The sequence below is a fragment of the Oncorhynchus tshawytscha genome, linkage group LG01, assembly GCF_018296145.1.
Source record: "Oncorhynchus tshawytscha isolate Ot180627B linkage group LG01, Otsh_v2.0, whole genome shotgun sequence".
Classification (NCBI taxonomy): domain Eukaryota; kingdom Metazoa; phylum Chordata; class Actinopteri; order Salmoniformes; family Salmonidae; genus Oncorhynchus; species Oncorhynchus tshawytscha.
The window spans coordinates 75,439,090-75,459,810 of record NC_056429.1 but is presented as its reverse complement, the minus strand read 5'-3'; the positions used below and the strand labels follow the sequence as shown (position 1 = coordinate 75,459,810).

The 20,721-nt window shown below is 42.1% G+C and overlaps 1 protein-coding gene across 1 annotated transcript in view; it reads left to right on the top strand.

The window, feature by feature from the left end:
* prim2 (DNA primase subunit 2) overlaps positions 1–20,215 on the top strand; it is a 100,854-nt gene extending 80,639 nt beyond the window's left edge. Inside the window, exons 13-14 of the mRNA XM_024430266.2 lie at positions 14,749–14,817; positions 19,839–20,215. Of these exons, the coding sequence (XP_024286034.1) occupies positions 14,749–14,817; positions 19,839–20,069 (300 nt within the window). The 3' untranslated portion in view covers positions 20,070–20,215. The remainder of the gene's footprint in view (positions 1–14,748; positions 14,818–19,838) is intronic.
* Positions 20,216–20,721: the final 506 nt, after the last annotated feature.

Below are 20,721 nucleotides of genomic sequence, written 5' to 3'. Positions count from 1 at the left end.
AAAATGAACAGTACAGTGTCACCAACATTTTTACAAAAGTCAAACTGTCTTAGTCTGCCTTAAGCTCCATAACAATACCAGAAATGGAATTTGAAAGGAAGAAAGTTTAATTCTCTAAAAGTATAGATTAGAATATGTATTCAGTACAGCGCAAAATGTAGATTGTCATCACACTTTTGACAAGGTTGACAGATTATTATAACACTAAGAAAAGTGAGGAATTAATTGCTTTTTCACAGCTCTTAGTAAAACAATGCAGTTGACATTTTTATATACCAGAAACATGGACGTGTTTAGTTCATACAGGGTTAACCAATTTTCTCAAATCAAATTTTCTTCAGTTGACTTTAGATGCAATTTTCCTCAGAGATCATTAGCCTCGTCAGTAGTATTTGGTAGGTATGTGAGTATTTTTAGCATTGATATTCTTAGTGTAGTTTAAACCTGCAGTGCTCCAGCCTAGAGCCCAGGTTTTATATATGAGCAGCTCAGCTCAGTGAGTTTACAGCTTTGACCGCCTTAGCATCTGTGTCTTTTAAAATGAATCGGGGCATATTTTCAAGTGCTCTTTTTAAGCACTTTCAATGTGTTCTCTCAACACATTAAACTGGGTTCAATGGTGCAGGTAATGAAATGAAGTTGTAAGGTCTTGCCGTAGCGTTCTCTTGGAGTTATGGACCTTCAGGACGTTAATTTAATTCATGGTCCCCTTTTTAATTGGGCCATAAAGTTCACTGTTCAAAGTCTCATATGAAGAACATATACACGCAGCCTAACAGCCCACAGTATAATCTAGAAATATAATCTTCCAATGTCATTTGGAAGTGTCCTGATAGATGTAATTGCCTAACTAAGTTTAGGGAATATAGACCCTTTTCCAGTACACGACACACTTATGTCCAATATTCCCTCAAAAAATGTTCAGCGCTGAGCAGATTTCAGGTCTGCTGAGTGCAAACTTGAACAATGTGTGTAACTTCCAGAATGCGTTTACTATGTACACTGAGGCTGTACCTGCTTTAAGTTCGTTTTAAGTGGTCAAGAAGGCCACGTTGGCTATTTTATCATAATGTAGGCCTACCAGAGTGGCCTACCTACAAAAACAATGTAGAAAATGCATCCCATAACATTTGAACATGGAAATAGTTGTTCTATCATTCAGCCTATAGTAGGAGCCAATGTGTAGTGTTCATTGTAGTCCTACATTCCATGAGACTTTTGAAAAAAAATATGCAGGGCTTGACATTAACCTGTTCATCCAGTTGTCCTTCAGACAAGGTGACTGAAAATGTTGCGTTTGACGCAAGAAACCACCTTACAAAATAAAATGCATTATTATTCCCATACCAGCTATAGGCCTAATACATTATCACCGCATATTGGCTTTGCTTGAATTGCCCTGCCAATGCATTGTTGTTCGGGCCATTTAAAAAAAAAAGATATATATATTTCAGAATTTGAGGTAGGGCTATATGATCACACCGGTAATAGATCCATTTTGTTTCACTTGTGAGCAGCGTTGGGTAGGTTACTTTCTAAATGTAATCCGTTACTAGTTACCTGTCCAAAATTGTAATCAGTAATGTAACTTTTTGGTTACCCAAACTTGGTAAGGTAATCTGATTACATTCTGTTACTTTTAGATTACTTTAGACGAAGACATAAATGTATGTTACCAATTGAACGGCATCTATTGCAGGATAAATCAATGTTGAAGTTTATATAGCTGGCCATTTATGGATGTAAACATTTTATAGGTTGGTTATTTAGGCTTCTTCTAACCCATCGCTTTCTACTACATAAGATAATATGATTAAATGATATCTTTACATTAAAACACAAAGAATTCCAATAAATGTTGTACCCCTTGATCTTCAAGAATAGGACTTGGAAATATGGAAGTATAGATTAGCAAAATTCTTTTACCTGAGCATGACCCCAAAACTAAGGACTTATTAGCCAGCCCTACTCTGTTTATGATTTTGTTGTCATGGAGGACTGATTGGGCGCAGTCAAAATAAATGCTGCGCTCATGGAATGGCATGCTTTGAGCTCTACTGAAAAGTCCTATTTACATGTGACAAATGAATGTCATATGCTGCATTTGCTATAGGCTATTGTTGTTGGTGACACTTTGATATCTTGATAATATGCAGCTGTTTAAAAGGCAGATCCACAGATGAAACAATAACAGAACGGACGCCCCGCCTCGGTTTGGTAAAAAGCTAAAGGCCTGGAGAAATGTCACCACTCTCAGATTAATAAACAGAGCTGTCGATGCAAGGACTGACCATCCATGATATCAACATTGTTTTAACAATGCTATGAGGCTGGAGTGTGACAGTTGAACTAAAGCTCATGAGGCACTTAAGTTACATTCTTTGTGTGTGTCCAAAAATAGATGTAGCAACTACAGATAGACTTAAAAGGGGCAATCAAGTGTGTGAGTTTGAGCATGTGTCCATTAGGCCTATGGATATTTATTTTTTTATCAGCATGAATTACATTGAGCAATAAAAGCCCCACTTTTATTCCATAGGCTGGGATCTGCACTGTGCAGCTGTTGTAAGAGTGCATTTTTCACTAGCTGTCCACCTGTTTCAAAAACAATTATTGATAGGCAGCTTAAACTTCTTCAATTCAACCATTATTGGGTTCAAATACACATCTAGATTTGTGAACAGCCATCCACAACAACCACAATCCGTAAGGCGCAAATAGCTCAATGAGAGCAGCAGTGTGATTCACATCAATGCGCTATATAGATATCAATAATAAGTGATATCTGTATGGGCGTGGACTACACCACTGCTGTCATCCTTAACTCTAAGTGTTTATTCAAGTTGGATCATTTTTGGGTGCCAACATTAGTCACACCATTGGAAGACATAGCTTGGACTGTATCCTACAAAAGCCTATACCTGCTCTTTTCCCACGATCCATCACACATTTGGTGTGTCATCACAGTGGTCTCTGACTTGTGGTCAGACTCGCTCAGGTGGAACAAACTTAAACTTGTGCCTCACTGAGAAAACACAAGTGTCAAAAACAGAAATCCGCAAACATCCTTTCTGAATTTAAAAGTAATCATCTAGTTTTAAAAAGTATCCGGATTACAATATTTTTTGCTGGTACTGTAACTGATTACACAGCTAAGTGAGCATACATTTAAATAATTACCATTTTTATTTTACTGGGCTGATGGTGCCTGCATCTGATAGTCAGTCTCAGCGAGGGAGAAAGCGGCAGACTGAGGGTCCGCCTCTCAACATCCCTCCGCTCTCCCTTTCCTCCACTGACACTGACCAAAAAAGGGACACCAGTCTTCCAGCTGTCCTTCATGCACAAATTCATGTTACTCCTATGAACAGAGAAATAAATATTTCTCAACATTTAAAAAAGACCCAAGCTGCTAATAACCACGCAAGCCTATAGATACACTTTCCTACTCATTCATTACTGCTGCAGTGCTTGTTGTAGTGCTGAGTGGAAATTGGGAAAAAAACACTTTATGTCTTATAAAAGTGTTGAATACAAAGTGTGGACAGTAATGAGTAAGAACTTAAACATGAACTCACTCATAAAAACAGCAGCTCTTAGGTGTATTCGTTGACAGTCTCTCTCTAGTCATGGTTTTAAACGTTTTGAAATCTCACAGTATCTACTTCACTGTAGCTTTCTTGTATGCCTGCTACCTTACTGCAGACACGTTAATCTGAGCTGTCTGATTGGCCAGCGGTAGGCCTATAGTGCACTTGATTTGCTCTTTGGGCCTGCTGGGAAGGCAGAATTTGTACCTTCAGACACATGAAATGGTTCAAAATGGCAACCGTTCGCCAGCTGCACCTACCACAAACAGCCCGAGATGAAAAAAATACCTAGTAGGAACACAGGGCTTTATCTTTGGGGTTTTTACAGAGATGTTTGGCGATCAACGAGGAACTCCTTGGAGATTGACCAGTCGATCTCGATTGACCGGTTGGTGACCACTGCAGAATAAATATCACCCGACGGAAGGGAAGCACGAGATTGAACTTCACTCAACTTTCTAGTTTTCCCCTTCAGTTAACTCTATCAACGTTTCCCTCTCTACTGTGGGAATTGCCAATATTATCCATTTTCAATGTAACATACCGAAACAAATATGCAAGAGATTTTCTTGTGGACAGAACTCTACAGACCGGTGTGGCATAAGCGATCAGAGCTGCAGTATCCCTAAATGCAATTATAAACGGGGTGGTTCGAGCCCTGAATGCTGATTGGCTGACAGCCGTGGTATATCAGAGCCTATACCACAGGTATAACCTAACATTTATTTTTACTGCTCTAATTACGTTGGTAACCAGTTTATAATAGCAATAAGGCACCTCAGGGTTTGTGATATATGGCAAATATAACATGGCTAAGGGCTGTGTCCAGGGTCTCCGTGTGTAAAAACAGCCCTTATGGCCATATACCACCCTCCCAGTGCCTCATATGGCCATTCAATTTGAACTGGATTGTGTTTACAGCATATGAATGGTCATGATTAGATGCCCTTGTTTTGAGATCAAAGTGAGAGCTGCATGTAGCCATATGTGTGCATCTGTTCATATTCTTTGCTAGTTAGGGGGCAGAACAACAGATTTTTACCTTGCCGGCTCGGGGATTCGATCTTGCAACCTTTCGGTTACTAGTCTGACGCTCTAACAATTGATAGCGTGTACAGCTTGCTCGACCAGTCGGCGAAAGCCAACATCACCCACGACAGAGAGCAGTTGATTGTTAAGGACAATGAATTCCATTATCTTGGCTTTGATGGATTTCGCCTTTGAGATGTCTCACTGAAATGTTCTTACTCTTTCAAATGACTGCTCGACTTGTTGACTGCTTGATCCACACAGCAGACATTGTGGGCTAGGTTAGGATTATGCTGTGCAGCACATGTATCGCAGAATTTTACGTGGCGTCATTACGTCATGTACCTACGTTATATAGGTATGCACAGTAGCTATGACATCGGCCAATACCGATGTTGGAATTTTTAGCTAATATCGTCCATCCCTACCTCACTACGACCAGGAATATGACTTTCCCGAAGCGGATCCTGTGTTCTGCCTTCCACCCAGGACAATGGATCAGATCCCAGCCGGTGACCCAAAACAACGATGTCGTAAAAGGGGCAAACGAAGCGGTCTTCTGGTCAGGCTCCGGAGACGGGCACATCGCACACCACTCCCTAGCATACTACTCGCCAATGTCCAGTCTCTTCACAACAAGGTTGATGAAATCCGAGCAAGGGTAGCATTCCATTGCTTCATGGAAACATGGCTCACTCGAGAGACTCTAGCGGAGTCGGTGCAGCCAGCTGGTTTCTTCACGCATCGCGCCGACAGGAACGAGCATCTTTCTGGTAAGAAGAGGGGCGGGGGGGTATGCCTTATGATTAACGAGAAGTGGTGTGATCATAACAACATACAGGAACTCAAGTCCTTCTGTTAACCTGACTTAGAATTCCTCAGAATCAAATGTCGACCCCATTATCTACCAAGGGAATTCTCTTCGATTATAATCACAGACGTATATATTCCCCCCCAAGCAGACACATCGATGGCCCTGAACGAACTTTATCTGACTCTATGTAAACTGGAAACCACATATCCTGAGGCTGCATTCATTTTAGCTGGGGATTTTAACAAGGCTAATCTGAAAACAAGACTCCATAAATTCTATCAGCACATCAATTGCGCAACCAGGCATGTTAAAACCCTGGATCATTCTTATTCTAACTTTCACAACGCATATAAGGTCCTCCCCCGCCCTCCTTTCGGAAAAGCTGACCATGACTCCATTTTGTTGCTTCCAGCCTACAGACAGAAACTAAAACAAGAAGCTCCCACGCTCAGGTCTGTTCAACACTGGTCCGACCAATCTGATTCCACGCTTCAAGACTGCTTCGATCACGTGGATTGGGATATGTTCCGCATTGCGTCCAACAACAACATTGACGAATATGCTGATTCGGTGAGTGAGTTCATTACAAAGTGCATTGACGATGTTATACCCACAACAACGATTAAAACATTCCCAAACCAGAAACCTGGATTGATGGCAGCATTCGCGTAAAACTGAAAGCGCAAACCACTGCTTTAAACCAGGGCAAGGTGACCGGAAACATGACCGAATAAAGACAGTGTAGCTATTCCCTCCGCAAGGCAATCAAACAAGCTAAGCGTCAGTATAGAGACAAAGTAGAGTCGCAATTCAACGGAACAGACACAAGGTATGTGGCAGGGTCTACAGTCAATCACAGATTACAAAAAGAAAACCACCCCGTCGCGGACCAGGATGTCTTGCTCCCAGACAGACTAAATAACTTTTTTACTCGCTATGAGGACAATACAGTGCCACTGACACGGCCCGCTACCAAAACCTGCGGTCTCTCCTTCACTGCAGCCGACGTGAGTAAAACATTTAAACGTGTTAACCCTCGCAAGGCTGCAGGCCCAGACGGCATCCCCAGCCGCGTCCTCAGAGCATGCGCAGACCAGCTGGCTGGTGTGTTTACGGACATATACAATCAATCCTTATCCCAGTCTGCTGTTCCCACATGCTTCAAGAGGGCCACCATTGATCCTGTTCCCAAGAAAGCTAAGGTAACTGAGCTAAACAACTACTGCCCCGTAGCACTCACTTCCGTCATCATGAAGTGCTTTTGAGAGACTAGTCAAGGACCATATCACCTCCACCCTACCTGACACCCTAGACCCAATCCCATTTGCTTACCGCACCAATAGGTCCACAGACGACGCAATCGCAGTCACACTGCCCTAACCCATCTGGACAAGAGGAATACCTATGTGAGAATGCTATTCATCGACTACAGCTCAGCATTTAACACCATAGTACCCTCCAAACTCGTCATCAAGCTCGAGACCCTGGGTCTCAACCCCGCCCTGTGCAACTGGGTACTGGACTTCCTGACGGGCCGCCCCCAGGTGATGAGGGTAGGTAACAAAATCTCCACCCTGCTGATCCTCAACACTGGGGCCCCACAAGGGTGCGTTCTGAGCCCTCTCCTGTTCACCCACGACTGCATGGCCATGCACGCCTCCAACTCAATCATCAAGTTTGCAGACGACACTACAGTGGTAGACTTGATTAACAACAACGACGAGACGGCCTACAGGGAGGAAGTGAGGGCCCTCGGAGTGAGGTGTCAGGAAAATAACCTCACACTCAACGTCAACAAAACCAAGAAGATGATTGTGGACTCCAGGAAACAGCAGAGGGAGCACCCCCCTATCCACATCGACGGGACAGTAGTGGAGAGGGTAGTACGTTTTAAGTTCCTCGGCGTACACATCACGGACAAACTGAATTGGTCCACCCACACAGACAGCGTTGTGAAGAAGGTGCAGCAGCGCCTCTTCAACCTCAGGAGGCTGAAGAAATTCGGCTTGTCACCAAAGCACTCACAAACGTTTACAGATGCACAATCGAGAGCATCCTGTCAGGCTGTATCACTGCCTGGTAAGGCAACTGCTCCGCCCACAACCGTAAGGCTCTTCAGAGGGTAGTAAGGTCTGCACAACGCATCACCGGGGGCAAACTACCGGCCCTCCAGGTCACCTACACCACCCAATGTCACAGGAAGGCCATTAAGATCATCAAGGACAACAACCACCCGAGCCACTGCCTGTTCACCCCGCTGTCATCCAGAAGGCGAGGTCAGTACAGGTGCATCAAAGCAGGGACCGAGAGATTGAAAAACAGATTCTATCTCAAGGCCATCAGACTGTTAAACAGCCACCACTAACATTGAGTGGCTGCTGCCAACATACTGACTCAACTCCAGCCACTTTAATAATGGAAATTGATGTAAAAAATGTATCACTCGCCACTTAAACAATGCCACTTAATATAATGTTTACATACCCTACATTACCCATCTCATATGTATATGTATATACTGTACTCTATATCATCTACTGCATCTTTACATAATACATGTATCACTAGCCACTTTAAACTATGCCACTTTGTTTACATACCCTACATTACTCATCTCATATGGATATGCTGTACTCGATACCATCTACTGCATCTTGCCTATGCCATTCTGTACCATCACTCATTCATATATCTTTATGTACATATTCTTATCCCTTTACACTTGTGTATATAAGGTAGTAGTTGTGGAATTGTTAGTTTAGATCACTCGTTGGTTATTACTGCATTGTCGGAACTAGAAGCACAAGCATTTAGCTACACTCGCATTAACATCTGCTAACCATGTGTATGTGACAAATGAAAATTGATTTGATATGTAAGCTATATTTAGAATTTGATACATTTCCACATTTATTTACTGAAAATGGGACCATGAAAACACTCAAGTCAATAAATAGAGCCGGAACCTTTAAAAATAATATGAGTGAGTCACTTGCAGTAAAGAATTGTCAGCAGATCGCTTGTCATTGCAAACATTATGCTTGTATTTCACTTAAACATTCCACACAATGTTATTTCCCACAAAAAGAACAGTCTAGACCTGAAATGGATGGTTGTATACAGCTCCTAGACATATCTCTAGTGCATATATATGAGATCAATTCAGCTTCTGTGAGTGTTTTAAGGTAGTTTATTTAAATGTTACTGTGTGCTGAAGCATTCATCACAGCCCATTCTAAGCACTGGTTAAAGTAGCCTATTCATACCCAGATATGTTTATGTATTCAAATCTATAGAATCTAGATTATATTTCAATGTACAAATCTGCAGAGTCAAGTCTAAAGTCCACACACTAGTGAGAGGCTAATCAATATTTAAAATAATCTGTGTACTAAGCTATCCATTGAGCACTAGGGAAGGACTAGATGATAGCGTGCTAATTGAAGTGGACAGCAAACCCAAAGGGAGCTTATCCCTCTTCAAATTAAATGAGTCATTTCCTCTGTGTCCCCCTCAGCAACCCCTATAGTAGTACTCAGAGTTGAGTGGAGGACACGCTGACACTGTGTGGGGTTTGGCCCAGGAGGCCAATGTAGGCTCCTGAGCAGAGAGACCGGTATGTACAGTGGTTCTTCCTTTAAAAGTTGCGCCATATTGCAGCACACCTTGCGGGCTGCCGCAGAATTCTATGGCACGTTATTTAATTGTCAGGCATTGTTACCATTAGTGCTAGTTTGACCACGAGGGCATCTTTGAGAAGCATTTGATAGCCTTCAATATTGGCTGTACTAGAGAATGTAAAACCTTTTTTTTAAGAACATAGTATATGGAATTCATTTGAACAAATTTAGCTTAATTTGATTAATATCATGGTGTTTCTATTCCAAGAAAAACTAAACCCTCAGTGACCGTTAGGATGAAATAGAAAATATGGTGCTGTACAATGTGACAGTCGGGAGTAGATAACAGTACTAAGAGCATAACATTTCCACACCCTAATTGTAGTCTAACCAATATTCAGTGAAAATACAAATCTAATTGATTTATCAAGACCAGTCCCCATGTTTGTCTCAGAGCAGTGTAAAACGGTGCTGAAATAGTTGACCACAGCGGTTAGGCTATTGCTTCAAATCGTTTTGCTTCTAACTTTTTAAGTAAATAAGACCTACATCACTTTTAACAGCACATTACTCAACACTAGTGAGACTCATGTCGCCTACGGTAGACCTACAGTATATCTAAAAATATTTTTTTCCAATGATGTGACTCTGCCAATAATTACATTTAGAGGATTGGAATATTCTAAATTAATATCAAAGGGGCATTTTTCATTAGATATTCTCACAGACCATATTTGCCCTAAGGGGCTTTTATATAATTATAAATTAATAATAATAATAATTGTGCGCCGCCCTATGGGACTCCCAATCACGGTTGGATGTGAAACAGCCTGTATTCGAACCAGCGACTGTAGTGATGCCTCTTGCACTGAGATGCAGTGCCTTAGACCACTGCGCCACTCAGGAGCAATGATCAATATGACATACTGTACACTGCTCAAAAAAAATAAAGGGAACACTAAAATAACACATCCTAGATCTGAATGAATGAAATATTCTTATTAAATACTTTTTTCTTTACATAGTTGAATGTGCTGACAACAAAATCACACAAAAATGATCAATGGAAATTAAATGTATCAACCCACGGAGGTCTGGGTTTGGAGTCACACTCAAAATTAAAGTGGAAAACCACACTACAGGCTGATCCAACTTTGATGTAATGTCCTTAAAACAAGTCAAAATGAGGCTCAGTAGTGTGTGTGGCCTCCACGTGCCTGTATGACCTCCCTACAGTGCCTGGGCATGCTCCTGATGAGGTGGCGGATGGTCTCCTGAGGGATCTCCTCCCAGACCTGGACTAAAGCATCCGCCAACTCCTGGACAGTGTGGTGCAACGTGGCGTTGGTGGATGGAGCGAGACATGATGTCCCAGATGTGCTCAATTGGATTCAGGTCTGGGGAACGGGCGGGCCAGTCCATAGCATCAATGCCTTCCTCTTGCAGGAACTGCTGACACACTCCAGCCACATGAGGTCTTGCATTAGGAGGAACCCAGGGCCAACTGAACCAGCATATGGTCTCACAAGGGGTCTGAGGATCTCACCTCGGTACCTAAAGGCAGTCAGGCTACCTCTGGCGAGCACATGGAGGGCTGTGTGGCCCCCTAAAGAAATGCCAACCCACACCATGACTGACCCACCGCCAAAGCGGTCATGCTGGAGGATGTTGCAGGCAGCAGAACGTTCTCCATGGCGTCTCCAGACTCTGTCACATGTGCTTAGTGTGAACCTGCTTTCATCTGTGAAGAGCACAGGGCGCCAGTGGCGAATTTGCCAATCTTGGTGTTCTCTGGCTAATGCCAAACGTCCTGCATGGTCTTGGGCTGTAAGCACAACCCCCACCTGTGGACGTCGGGCCCCCATTACCACCCTCATGGAGTCTGTTTCTGACCGTTTGAGCAGACACATGCACATTTGTGGCCTGCTGGAGGTCATTGTGCAGGGCTCTGGCAGTGCTCCTCCTTGCACAAAGGCGGAGGTAGCGTTCCTGCTGTTGGGTTGTTGCCCTCCTACAGCCTCCTCCACGTCTCCTGATGTACTGGCCTGTCTCCTGGTAGCGCCTCCATGCTCTGGACACTACGCTGACAGACACAGCAAACCTTCTTGCCACAGCTCGCATTGATGTGCCATTCTGGATGAGCTGCACTACCTGAGAAGTGGGATTGACTTGGAGTTACATTGTGTTGTTTAAGTCTTCCCTTTATTTTTTTGAGCAGTATATATATATATATATATATGAGTCGTGCTAATAGCCCATCCTAGAAACATTGTTTGCAGAATTCACAGCCAAAAAAACACTTGTGAAAAACAGGGTTAATATTAATATTACCATTTTCCCCTTCCACTTGTTAAAGGTTCCAATTGATAATTTTTTTAATTAATTAGTATATTAGAGTTTAACACAATATTTGTTGGATTATTTGTTCTGTCTTTTCTGGTGGAATAAATTGAAATTGCAACCAATCACGGCCGGTTGTGATACAGCCAACCTAACTAAGAAATACATTTGACGATACAATTCTCTCCCTACCTTCCTTGATAAGAGTCTATTGTCCTGCTAATAGCCCATAATGGCGCTGTACAACGTGACCGGTCGGGAGTAGGCTACAGTACTACAGTAAGAGCAAAATAATCCTAACATTTCCACACGCTAATTGTAGTCCAAGTTTCTCTTAGTGTAACAACAGTTTTAGTAAGTAATACTGACGAGTAGTAACAAAAACATAAGTGACAGAGGAATAGTAATTCTTACACTATTGTTCTAAGTTCAATCACCTTCATCCTCATCATACAATTAATTGAAATTCAATTTTGCAGTCATGCACAATTATCAGTTTCTATTTGGTTTATGTCACCTATTCATTGTCAGACACAGTAGCGCCTTGGGACCCAAAAGCATAATCAGTGCTCGAACTACCCCTTGCACTGATCTGGAGCAATGAAGTAGTGACGCAGGGTACCGTACTAAACCACAAATTACCTCAAAGTCCCGCAGCATAATCGCAACACTTTTAGTTGAGCAACCACTGTAGGGCAGCATTATTAAATGTTAGAGACTGAATCCAAAGTGAGAGAAATCAGTGGGAAGTGATTCATATGCATAACATCAGTCCTCACCCACCCAGTCTACCTGGGGTTGCCCCTCCTTAAAACTGACACTGCATGCCACAGAGGCCAGACACTGACATGTGACAATGCCCCCCTCTAAGAATGTGCGCTAACCTGTCTGTCATTCAGAAGGGCAGCCATTGGCAGTGCTTTCACCTTGGCTCTTGGAGCTGGAAAAGCTAGTCATGGGCACCAATATGGAAAGTCTGTCAATCTGTTGCATTTTTCCCCCCAATATATTGAGAAATATAGGAATAAAAAAAACGTGCATGCACTCTGTGAATGGTAGAAGAGGCACCATAAAACTTTAAAGTCCTGCCTTAACTGGTGTAAAGGAACTCGGATGACACCCTTCGTGATTTAATGTGCCAGTCAATCCCCTCTGCGACTAGGGTACTTTATTGTCTGTGTTAGGAACCCCAGAAACCCATTTGACAAGTGGGAAGTGGAACATTGGCGTTTAATCTCTCCTTAAGGTTTATAGTGAATTTGTGCACCTGACGATATATTCACAACTCAGTGTATAGGATGGGAAGCGGTACCAAAGGGCCAAGTCTAGGTCCAAGAGGCTTCTAAACAGCTTCTACCCCCAAGCCATAAGACTCCTGAACACCTAATTAAATGGCTACCCAGACTATTTGCATTGCACCCCCCTCTTTTACACCGGTGCTACTCTCTTGTTGTTATCATCTATGCATAGTCACTTTAATAATAACTTTATCTACATGTACATATTACCTCAACTAACCGGTGTCCCCGCACATTGACTCTGTCCCGGTATCCCCCTGTATATAGTCTCGCTATTGTTATTTTACTGCTGCTCTTTAATTACTTGTTACTTTTATTTCTAATTCTTATCTGTATTTTTTTTCAACTGCATTGTTGGTTAGGGGCTCATAAGTAAGCATTTCACTGTAAGGTTGATGGTGGAATGTTGTCCCTCTTCAATGGCTGTGCGAATTTACTGGATATTGTCAGGAACTGATATACACTGTCGTACACGTCGATCCACAGCATCCCAAACATGCTAAATGGGTGACATGTATGGTAAGTATGCAGGCCATGGAAGAACTGGGACCTCATTCAGCTTCCAGGAATTGTGTACAGATCCTTGTGACATAGGGCCGGCCGTGCATTAGCATGCTGAAACATGAGGTGATAGCAGCAGATGAATGGCACGAAAATGGGCCTCGGGATCTCGTCACGGTATCTCTGTGCATTCAAATTGCTGTCGATAAAATGTACTTGTTTGTTGTCTGTAGCTTATGCTTGCCCATACCATAACCCCACCGCCACCATAAGTCTGTTCACAATGTTGACATCAGCAAACCGCTCGCCCACATGACGCCATACACCACAGGGTAGCCTAGTGGTTAGAGCGTTGGACTAGTAACTGGAAGGTTGCAAGTTCAAACCCCCGAGCTGACAAGGTACAAATCTGTCGTTCTGCCCCTGAACAGGCAGTTAACCCACTGTTCCTAGGCCGTCATTGAAAATAAGAATTTGTTCTTAACTGACTTGCCTGGTTAAATAAAGGTTAAAAAAAAATCTGTCCATACATGCAGTCAGCATGCCAATTGCATGCTCCCTCATCAGTGGCATTGTGTTGTGACAGAACTGCACATTTTAGAGTGGCCTTTTGTTGTCCCCAGCACACCTGTGTAATGATCATGATGTTTAATCAGCTTCTTGATATGCCACACCTGTCACGTGGATGGATTATCTTGGCAAAGGATAAATGCTCACTAACAGGGATGTAAACAAATCTGTGCCCAAAAAAATAATAGATGTTTTTTTGTGCATATGGAACATTTCTGGGATCTTTTATTTCAGCTCATGAAACATGGGACCAACATGTTACGTTTATATTTGTGTTCAGTATATTTCCAGTAATACCTTGAGCCTAATTTTAAAGCTGCACTATGATGTCGCTCTATAATTAGCACCCACAAAACACAAGGGCCTCAACACAAGCACTTCATCCATCGTGCAAAGTTGTTCCTTAAACTGCATATAGACGGGTTGGTTGTTCAGCAACAGAAATAACGAGTGTGCAACTATGGGGCAAAACATAAGGAATGGCCTAAATTGTTGACAACATGTAAGCTATGTATAGTCTCCAATGTTTATTGAAAACATCAATACATTTGCACAATTAGCACTTGTTTCTCAAATACATTGTTACAGTTGTTGGTTAGCTAACTTGCACATTTTTGCCATATTAGCATTGACATGAAACCAGTCGAAACACCTCAAAACAGGACATGGTATCAAGAACAATATGAAACTATCTGCAACGAGCCACTTAAGATTCCCCACATGGCAGTTTCTTGTCACTCTTGCTAACAGTCTGGCCATCCAGAATCACAACAACACGCTGACTTCTACCCCGTGGAAGAGCGCACATTTTCGTGATGTTGTCAGCTAACCCATCTATAACTGCTAGTCACCGTGATTGGTTAACGTCAAATCCGCGCTTACACAACAACATTCCTGTTGTATGCAAATCATATTTCAAGATCTCTCTCTAACCCCAACACCTCTTTAATCTCTGTATTCCCCCTGCTTTCTTTTCTTGTTTTCAGATCCTGGAGTTGGTCAAGGGAATGCACTATCAGCTGGCCTGCCAGAAGTACTTTGAACTGACGCACAGCGTAAGGACGGCTTTCATTTGGGGCCAGATGTAATTGGGGTGGCCTGCCTGCTATTGTGGGGACCGGAGGGAGGGCCCCGCAGGATATGTATGAAGCCTCTGGAGGGAGGGGCCTCCAGCTCTGTAATCACATCCATCATTAGCTGTCATATCCGTTTAACTTGTATGGGTTAATTATGGCACTTTAGATGAATTTAGCCCCTAATAAATTACATTTATTTGATCTAATACCTTTTAGTGGAGAAACTTTTAGATCAGCAGTTTCAGTCACATTCAAGGCTTTTAATATTCAGGCCTTATTTAGGAGGGAGAAAAAATGTATGGGAAATAATCAGGGTAGAACGTGTTCTTATTGCTGTTTGTCTTGTAAGGGGTTGCTGTTATGCACGTTGATCATAGCATTGTCTGTGTTATTTCCAGCAACCCATAAAAGTATTTTTTGGGTCAGTGCTATTGGGAAAAGCAAATGAGTGGAAGCGCGTCTCCGATACGTGTTGACAATTCGCGTGATTTTCCGTGCTGCACTGTTTATTGTATTTAAATTGGAAGCTCTACAGACTGACGGACTGGGGAGAGAGATGGCGGCGTTTCTTTTTTTTTTCAGTGAGAAAGCAATAATCTAGAGATGTCAGTCAGGATTAGTTCTTTAACACGTGCCCCTGTCCCTCAGCGTTCAACGCAGCTGAAGTGACAGAATCCTGATGAGAATGTGGGCACGTAGCACCAAGATGTAAATGTTGACTATCTGCTATGTGACAGTTTAATTTGACTGAGTTGGGGAAGGAGAGATGGGAGCAGTCTTTGATGTGAATGTTGGAGGTAAACTTTTCAGAATGTTTGCCATCGCTCTGGTGCAAAGTTTATTCTGAGAAGCTAATATCCTCGGATCACATTTCAATCTGATAACCCAGGAAAAGTACATGTAAAGCACTTTATACCGTAATCCCAAAAATATTTTAAAGGACAGATTTATGATTAAAAAAAGATTGTGATTTAATAAGGTTTTAGATTACCTAGCCTTTTTTGGGCACATTTATGATAGTCGTGTTCTTTTCTTAAACTCCATTTCATCATTGCACATTGAAACTTTAGACCTCACAAGACCCATTTGTTGCCAGTTTCAGAGTTAGAGCCAAAATTCACTTTGAAAGTCAGTCGGATGAAAGTCACTTTGCCTCTTGACAAAAACACTTCCCCAGCCAAGCAGGGACCTAGCTACACCCTTGGGTGGGTGGGTCACATTGTTTCTGGTTACCAGCCTAAATTATCTTTGTTGGTTGAGGTAATACTCCCATCACAGCCTTCTAATGGCTTCAGCTCTACTCAACTTCTTTGCCTTACTTACAAGACCTACAGTTGAAGTCGGAAGTTTACATACACTTAGGTTGGAGTCATTAAAACTCATTTTTCAACCACTCCACCAATTTCTTGTTAACAAACTATAGTTTTGTCAAGTCAGTTAGGGATATCTACTTTGTGCATGACAAGTAATTTTTCCAACAATTGTTTACAGACAAATTATTTCACTTATGATTCACTGTATCACAATTCCAGTGGGTCAGAAGTTTACATGGACTAAGTTGACTGTGCCTTTAAACAGCTTGGAAAATTACAGAAAATTATGTCATGGCTTTAGAAGCTTCTGATAGGCTAATTGACATCATTTGAGTCAATTGGAGGTGTACCCGTGGATGTATTTCAAGGCCTACCTTCAAACTCCGTGCCTCTTTGCTTGACATCATGGGACAATCAAAATAAATCAGCCAAGACCCCCACAAGTCTGGTTCATCCTTGGGAGCAATTTCCAAATGCCTGAAGGTGCCGCGTTCATCTGTACAAACAATAGTATGCAAATATAAACACCATTGGACCACGCAGCTGTCATACCGCTCAGGAAGTAGACGCGTTCTGTCCCCTGGAGATAAAAGTACTTTGGTGCAAAATGTGCAAATTAATCCCAGAACAACAGCAAAGGACCTTGTGAAGATGCTGGAGTAAACAGGTACAAAAGTATGTATATCCACAGTAAACGTGTCCTATATCAACATAACCTGAAAGGTCGCTCAGCAAGGAAGAAGCCACTGCTCCAAAACCGCCATAAAAAAAGCCAGACTACGGTTTGCAACTGCACATGGGGACAAAGATCGTACTTTTTGGAGAAATGTCCTCTGGTCTGATAAAACAGAACTGTTTGGCCATAATGACGATCGTTATGTTTGGAGGAAAAAGGGGGATGCTTGCAAGCAGAAGAACACCATCCCAACCGTGAAGCACAGGGGTGGCAGCATCATGTTGTGGGGGTGCTTTGCTGCAGGAGGGACTGGTGCACTTCACAAAATGCATGGCATCATGAGGGAGGAAAACTATGTGGATATATTGAAGCAACATCTCAAGACATCAGTCAGGAAGTTAAAGCTTGGTTGCAAATGGGTCTTCCAAATGGGCAATGACCCCAAGCATACTTCCAAAGTTGTGGCAAAATGGCTTAAGGACAACAAAGTCAAGGTATTGGAGTGGCCATCAAAGCTCTGACCTCAATCCCATAGAAAGTGTTTGGACAGAACTGAAAAAGCGAGGAAGGAGGCCTACACACCTGACTTAGTTACACCAGCTCTGTCAGGAAGAATGTGCAGAAAATTCACCCAACTTATTGTCGGAAGCTTGTGGAGGCTACCCGAAACGTTTGACCCAAGTTAACCAATTTAAAGGCAATGCTCCAAATACTAATTGAGTGCATGTAAACTTCTGACCCACTGGGAATGTGATGAAATAAATAAAAGCTGAAATAAATCATTCTCTCTACAATTATTCTGACATTTCACATTCTTAAAATAAAGTGGTGATCCTAACTGCCCTAAAACAGGGATTTTACTTATTAAATGTCAGGAATTGTGAAAAACTGAGTTTAAATGTATTTGGCTAAAGTGTATCTTAACTTCCGACCTCAACTGTATATGTCTAGACTCGATAGTATCATAGATGTCATTAATCTAGTCCACTATTGCAATTTATCTCTTTGGTAATTAACCTAAGGGTTATGATTAATATTTGTGGGGCTTGTTTCTCCTTGTTGTAATTTACTCACATTGTCACAGAGAACAATTTAAATGCCTCTAATGGTGTTTCAGTAAACTCTGTCATTGCTTTCCAAGATCATCATTCATTGGACCCTCTGGAGGAATGAAACGGTGCTCTGGGTCATAGGTGCTGACTAATAGCCTGGAGCTGGAGCTGTACAGTCAGAGGGTCCCAGGGATAATTCCCCTGGAATAAATAAGATGGCAGCTCTGATAAACAGCGTGCTCTAACAGCCTTTGAAAGATAAATGGAACCCCCCACCACCTCCGAAATGAAAAATCCACATTTATGACATTCATGAGTCATATTTTAGTCCTGTCGTCCAAACTGCATGTTTGTGACATTAATACGCATTGTGAAAGAATAGTTATTTTGTGTGGAGGGTATGGGCAATCCCACCAATATACGACCCCTAATCTTTAAATGATTGTCATCATGGGGCACAAAGACTACCAACTCGTTTCTCCCTTACCTGCCACTGGGAGAATTAAGTATCTGCCACGTCCTATAGTGATGGGGGTCACAATTGATCATCACATTTCGCAATGTTATTGATATTTGCCTCTTTTTTTTGCTACTGCAGGTACAACCGACTAGCGCTAGTCAGTTGTACCTGCGCCAAAACGCCTGTATTTTTTTTTTACCTATAGAATCGCAATACATATTGTATGACCGCCCTAATGGCCTACCTGGTTCCAGATCTGTGGGTTTGTACAGATAGATATGTTGTTCCTCCCTCCTTGGCAGCGTTTATTAAAGGTCAAAATATAATACTTCACTGATTAAATATTTACACAGGAGCAATAAATCAAACAATAGAAAGAGTAATGAAATGGCAAGCTCCGAGATGCTTCACCTCGGATTATGGGAGCAGGAGGGTGCTGCAGCAGCAAAATTATTCAAAGATTGATTTGTTTCTGATCTTGGGTTCGGATTGTTTCATGTTTATGCATTTGTCATTTGTCACATCCAGAAGGCCAAGTGCTATGTGGTAATGCTGAGACAGATCCGGGTGTAATGGATTGCACAGTTCTGTACTCGTGAAACCTGTGGCTCTGAGATTTTTCCACTCTTTAATAAGTTTAATGCACAGACAGTGAACAGAGACAGGACAGTTAACAGGATAAATTAGATGTTTTTTTTTCTTCTTAAATGAGTAGGGAACTTGTTTCTTTTGATGTTTCTGTAAGGAGTTTATTCCCATCGAGTACTGCTGAGATGTGTAGGCGTACATGTGGACCCACGCTGGTTCAAATACAGTCGAGCAGTCAGCTTGTATTTGCCTCGCTAGGAATTGAACAATGATCTCAAGGTGATGGCAGGAGAGGGACTTAAATTGCCCTCATGCTTCGGAGTCTAAACAGTTCGGAAGAGTTCGTACATATATTATGACGACATTTTGTGGCGTTTTTGTTCATCAGTGATTGGTCAGTAGGGAATCAATACTAGTTTTAATTTTTTAATTAAGAAATACTGCACCAAACATCTTAGATGTAAAATTGGCAGACTAAGATCTCCACGCCAAAAACGTCAAAATGAATGGAAATATCTTAGACTATTCAAAATATCTTAGACTATTTTAAGGTGTAAACTGGCTACGGCGTCTCAAAATGGACAAACAGTACTATTGCTGCTCTTTTTCTTGTTTCTCAAGCGAAGGTCTTTTAAGGGAGTATGCGAGCAACTCGTTCGGTTCAGCTAGGCGTCAGCCGAATTGAAACATGCTGACACCTTATTCAGGGAGACTTGTTTTTAAAGCCGGTGTGTTCCCTCCCAATCACACTGTCTGGCTTGAAATAGGAGGGAGGAATTGCATCAGTTCAGAACACCAGAACAATGCCATTTAGTTAAATAACTGAAGCAGAGTTGTCTTTCTGACACTTCTGTCCAAGGTATTCTTTTTACCGTCTGACACCTAACAAAACTTGTTTCTGTTGTGTCCAGATTGAGGACTCATGGTTTTCACTCAATCACCCCAACCAGTACTTCATGGAGAGCCAGAAGCTGCTAGGTGGTCCCGGGGCTGGGGTGAAGGTGGAAGTGAAGCGGGAGGACAACCCTGCCACCAAACCCCCCAACCCGTCCCCTCACCAAACACCAGGACCAGGGAACCTCCCTCAGGAGGTGGCAGCAGAAATAACAGAGGACCTGGATTCTTTCTTCCAAGATGCCTGATAACATTTCCTCACTGTGTAGATTTGAATAAGCTCCCATCCAGTCAAATGTTTTTTTACCAAGAATAATGATTTTCTATTCTTCTCAAATGTTCAACGCTGTCCTCTGTTTTACATGTACGTAGTAATAAAGTTGAATAATATGAAGATCTTCTCTTTGGTGCTTATTTGTTGGTTGACAAATGCAACACAATAACAAGCAAAAGATTAATCTGGACCTTAACCTCAATCTTGGGATTTACCAACAGTGGGATTACAATTCTCAAACCTGAACTTTAGAACAGTTGGATGCTCTTTCTAATTCATTGCTGTGATGTATCTACAGTTTTTCTCCCTGTTTGAAAGCTGACATTGGTGCAATTCTATTCATTTTGAAATAGTCTGGGAATGGTGTTGCCTCCCTTTTTTTCTCTTCTGCGAGGCCCATTGCCTGCTCATTGGTCTATGACCAGAAACTATCCTAGCTGCCACAGAAGCAATGTCATTGTTTTTGCTCACAAGGGATTAACCTAACGCAGCAGGTGTAAAATAAATGCCTGAAACTAGATCCCCTATATACTGGTTGAGAATTAAAAACGCTGTCGGGGGAGTTTCTCTTCTGCACTGTTCAACCAATCCAGTAAATGTTGAGGAGGAATTAAGTTAGTGTTGCC